This window comes from Punica granatum, chromosome 5 (genome assembly GCF_007655135.1).
Source record: "Punica granatum isolate Tunisia-2019 chromosome 5, ASM765513v2, whole genome shotgun sequence".
In the NCBI taxonomy this organism is placed as follows: Eukaryota; Viridiplantae; Streptophyta; class Magnoliopsida; order Myrtales; family Lythraceae; genus Punica; species Punica granatum.
The window spans coordinates 27,704,839-27,709,993 of NC_045131.1; the positions used below are offsets into that span (position 1 = coordinate 27,704,839).

The 5,155-nt window shown below is 37.1% G+C and overlaps 1 protein-coding gene across 1 annotated transcript; it reads left to right on the top strand.

Moving 5' to 3' along the window:
• The first annotated feature begins 1,302 nt into the window (after positions 1-1,302).
• On the top strand, positions 1,303-2,916 carry LOC116206949. The gene is made up of 2 exons (XM_031539787.1): positions 1,303-1,970; positions 2,175-2,916. The coding sequence occupies exons 1-2, from the start codon at positions 1,391-1,393 to the stop codon at positions 2,594-2,596; spliced, it is 1,002 nt and encodes a 333-aa protein (XP_031395647.1). The 5' UTR covers positions 1,303-1,390; the 3' UTR covers positions 2,597-2,916.
• Positions 2,917-5,155: the final 2,239 nt, after the last annotated feature.

Below are 5,155 nucleotides of genomic sequence, written 5' to 3' on the forward strand. Positions count from 1 at the left end.
AGAGTCGGTGTTACTCTAATTAACTCAAAGAAGGCGCGTGTGGAAGAGAGGGCGGGGTTTCAAGAAGCTTTGAAATATCACGACATTATTCAACATAATACAAACAAAGTATAATATGTCTTGCTTCACTGGTTTAATAACTTTTTTTTTTTTAGTAAAATTTCTGAATTTGAGTTTTTTTAACTGAGGAAATTCACGATTAACAGTTTTGTCTTCTGATAGACTGACTTCGTTCAAATCTATATTAGTAAGAAGTTATTAGATTTTTGGATATTAAATGCACTGAAAAGCACAATATATACATACATATTAATATAAGATGGCCTGACATATATCCTAAATGTAGTTTTTGCACGGGCATAATCCAAAAACCTTTTACCTAAAATAAAGACTAAAAAAAATGCTTCAAATACTCTCAATCAATTGAATTTTTTTTATTATAAGAAATATTCGTATAATATAATAAAATAAAATTTTTAATAATTAATAAAAAAATATTAATAATCTCAATATATATCAAATTTATAATCTCTTAATTATCGAGAGAACGTATGCATCACCACCGGACTATTTCCTTATCATCAGTCAATTACCAAGTCTTCATCCTTATCGGGGGATTTGTGAATTATTTAATGCAACTTTCTTGGAAGATGCATTGTTCTTATAAGACATGTAAGTTCGGCCCCCACACATCGATCTCCCAGTGTGGCATATTTTCTTGCATAAATTTAAGATTTTTTTTAAAATTTTAAATCAAATAAAAATGTTCAAAAAACCTTTTCTGAAATATAATATAATTAAATAATTAATGCTTAGTGAGATTGATTTATTAAATAAGGTATATTAATTAGTTATTTTCCATATGCTTCCTCATATTCAGAAGTTTAATGATTCTGATTAATTCAGTTTGAATTTTGTCGACTTAACGAGGATAAATCTCTCGTAGTTTAAATTTTTTGATCCGCAATGCTAAAATCTTGACTTCGTTTAAGAACGGGAGTCAAGCAAGAATCACTTGAACCGACACGCTTTTTATTAATTAAGTATTTAAAAAAGAATTAAAAACTCTCGACGCTCTGACAAGTGACATCGAGTGCAGCACTTTCCCCACACCACATCCACACACTCCATCCATGTCCACCGTATCCAACGGCCAAGAGCTGACAAACCTAAGGAATCCCTTGAGTTCCTTCTGAATAAAAATATACATCATCCTCCACCGTCCGATCCAATCCAACGGCCAAGAATCAAACAATACCCCCGGAATCTTTTGATCTACACTCTCTATAAATATACGTCTTCCTCCATAACCAAACTCGTTCTGCATCCCCACCTCTCAACCTCCACTGACTGTACAGAATCTCACCCGAAAGCGAACGAACGATCGACAATGGTGTCCAGTACCGCTTGGAATTGGCTCGTCTCTGTTCAAGTTCTGCTAATCTCTGCCGGTGTAGTCTCCATAGCCACGGCGTTGAAGTTCTCCGTGATTCCGCTGATTTCAGAGCTCTCGAGCTCTTACCTCCCGCCACTGCGGACCTCGATCGTCGCCTGGCTTAAGCCGCCGTTCCTGTTCCTGATCATCAACGGCATCATCATCACCATTGCCGCCTCCTACAGGTTCCAGTACCAGAGCAGCCGCGAAGTCTCTCCCCAGCCGATTCCTGATCCGCCGGAGAGAGTAGTGGAGGTCAGGCAAGTCACGGTGGTTGCTTCGGGAGGCGACATGCACGAGGTTTACGAAGACAAGCGGGTGGTGGCTGAGGAGAGCAACAAGGATAATTGCTTGGCGATTGAAGGTGGCGCCAGCGACAGATATGATGAGGCGGAGGTGCTCGTGGACTCGAGGTCGCCGGTAGTGGAAATGTACTCGACGGAGGTGGTTCGGCCGGCGACCCACTCACTGGCGAAAAAGCCTAAGCCTTCCCCTAGATTCTTCCACCGGAAATCGCTTAGCGGAATCTCCGGAGGTATTAACTCTCCCTCCGGTTAAAATAATTCAGCATAATTAATTTCCCCATTCGCCGGCGACCGTGACTGACGGTGGCGTATCCGAGTTCCTGCTGGCGAGCTTTTTCCATTTTCAGCTGAGAATTATCTAAAAATTTTAGTAAAAATAAGAAATTGTAATTAAATATTAATTTAAATTATTTATTGTTATCCATTTGTTTCAGGTGGCAGAGCTCCGAGAGCCGGAGATTTCGAGCGGCACGAGACGATGGAGGCGACGTGGAAGGCGATCACAGAGGGGCGGGTGACGACGCCGACGACGGTGATGAGGCACTTGAGCAGGAGCGGCTCGTGGGATGATCGGGAGGGTCCGCAGATCAGCCCACTGGAGTTGGGGCCGCCACCACCTCCTCCTTCTGCTGCTGCTCCACCGACGGTGAAAAAATCGGAGACTTTTAAAGACCGGAGCAATCGGCTGCAGCTTCCGCCTCTGTCGCCGGTGAAGCTGAGGAAGGAGCCGTCACTGAGCCCAGAGGAGCTGAACCGTCGGGTGGAGGCGTTCATAGAGAAGTTCAACGAGGAGATGCGGCTGCAGAGGCAGGCGTCGTTGGAACAGTTGAAGGAGACGATGGGCCGTGGGCTCTAACATGCTTTTTTTTGCCCCAAAACATTTTAGTATAAATATATAGAATTAATTAATATGGACAAAAACTCTAATACATAGATAGATAGATAGATTCATAGATAATAGAAACATATTTAGGAAGTTGGAAAAAAGTATAGGTTTTTTTTTCCTGCTAGCATTCATGGGTAGATATTATCCAAGAAAAAAAAATATATGATGGTTAGGTGATTTTTCCTTTTTTATTTTTAATTTTTTGCGAAGAGAAAAAAAGAAAATTGACCTTTGTTCTTTTATTTGTAATGTTTGTATATGAACGAAAAGAATATATTTTTCTTTTTGTATAAATTCATTGAGATGTGTTATACTTTCTTTTTTTCATTTTAGTTGATTCAAAACTCGAAATTTATTGACTTTTTGACTTCTAATAGTATGTTTTCTGCACACTTCTCGTCGAGGTGGGTGGAAGGGGAAGTTTAGCCAAAGCCAAGACGCAGTGTGTAATTCTTGTCTTGTCTAACTATGCTAGGGTCCACGACTCAAGTGCCCTTGATGGATAAGCAATAAGCAATAAGGATAGTATTATCCGGCTCGAGTGTTGTTATGATTGTTTCACTGCACCTTTCACAGGATAAAAGGTATGGTTTATTTTTGGCCTTATATTTTCATTTATTAAATTTATGGACTTCTTTTGTGATTCAAAAATGAAAAGTTTGGAAGCTAATATTTGTTTATGAACCTTAAATCCAATCATAATCGCAAATAATCTCGGCAAGGCACTGTCCCGCTGCCAAGATTATTGGCATGAAAAAATAGATATGTGGTTCACATGAAGTTCTCCATTGAATTAGTCGACGGAGTTAGGGGTCATGGGGGTAAGGATGAATGCAAGGACAAAGTGCAAGGTGTATTTAGGTGCAATGTAAAACTAGGAGTGTGAAATGGTTATTTTCAAAGTTCGTTGACCAAAAGGGAATTTCCGCGAAGCTTTTCCCGTTCTAATACGCGAGGCCTGGAAGCCCACGTGGAACCAATCTCGGTTTAGGAAAGCGCCCTTTTTTTGTGCATATTCCCTTTTTTATAATTTTTTTCAAGTTTCTCATATTTTTATTTTCAAAGAGTTCTATAAACTTTTGCTATTTTATAGTCTTACCCTCCTAAATAGTTTGGGTTACAAACCTCGTTTACTTTTGCTATTGATAATTGTCTCAACATATGATTATTTTAGTATATTTAAAAAGTTAGAAATATTATAGATTCTATTTGAATGTATCAAAATAATCCTAAAATGAACATGTATAATTAAATGGGGTGTACAGTAACAGTGCTCGCTTCATCTAATTGCCAATAGATTTCAGAGTCAAAATTCGTAGTGGAACTACATGTATCTTTTCTTAGCTACTTACACTACACTTATGGGTCTCCTTTGTAATCGAAATAAAATTATTATGTTGACTACTTTAAATAAAAATGTATAGTGTATAGTGTATAAAGTTTTTTTTCACTTACCAAAAAGATAAATATATTGTATAATGATAAGGCTTGAACATTTCTAACTTGTAATAATTCTTCATACTTTGGTATATTCGAAAAGATAAATTTAGAAAACTACAAGTGAAAATATAAAGGAATTTTGTGAAAAAAAAATTAACATATGATCAGTGGATGATGTGCTTCTTTACCTTGATCTAGATATAAAGTATTGAACATATTATTGTACCCCGCAAAAGATCCAATTTGAGACAATGTCTTAAATCATTAAGAGAGCAATGTAATAGAAATAACATAAAAAAAATATAGTTAAAGTTATTAATTAAATTAAGTTTGAGCGTTCAATCAGCAAATACACGATGCAAACCTTAGAATGCATAACACATCATTTGATTTTTCTTAGTTGATTCGCTACTTGCGATTCATGTCTTTATAAAATTCCATAATATGTATATATCTAAAAGTAGGATTCCCATATATTATATTTTTGTGATAAAAGTGAGCGAAATATAGTTATAATTTAACTTGGTTCTTGACTCTACGTCTTTATTTAGCACCAATTGATTATCGTGATGTTGACTCTGCGACGTCAGACGGGCATCACATCATGTTTTTTTTTTTTTTAATTTCCTGCGACTGTTATTGATTCAACTGATCGGCAATGTTCTGGAGGACTTTTGCTTCGGCCAAAAAATCTCTATTTTCGTGTTATTTTTGTTATTCTTGTTGGGTCCATATATAGTTGCATACTTCATACTAATTACGAATGTTGTGGTTGTCCAAATCTGGTTCGTTAGTTCCAAATAAGATATATCATTGTTAATACCAAAAGTGTTGTTTCAAACAATCGGTAGTTAGATGTCGTTGCGAACCTTGATCATTTCGGGCTTGCTAACTAAACTTGTGTGCAATCTATATATGCCAATGGAAATATCCTGTAATGTTCATATATACCAATCAAGACATGTCTATCGCATAATCGTTTACAAAGCATGCCTTTTTCTTCATTATTCGGTCAACAATATGTCTTGTACGTGACCTGTTGAATGCGGTTACAGATGCAAATGGTCCGATAGAGGATGGTGATATAGC

What these genes read in the sequence shown, in the direction of transcription:
- LOC116206949 (XM_031539787.1), top strand. Translation starts at nt 1,391, where the DNA reads ATGGTGTCCAGTACCGCTTGGAATTGGCTCGTCTCTGTTCAAGTTCTG. An exon ending in GCTTAGCGGAATCTCCGGAG is followed by an intron (nt 1,971 to 2,174) that starts GTATTAACTCTC and finishes CATTTGTTTCAG; the next exon opens with GTGGCAGAGCTCCGAGAGCC.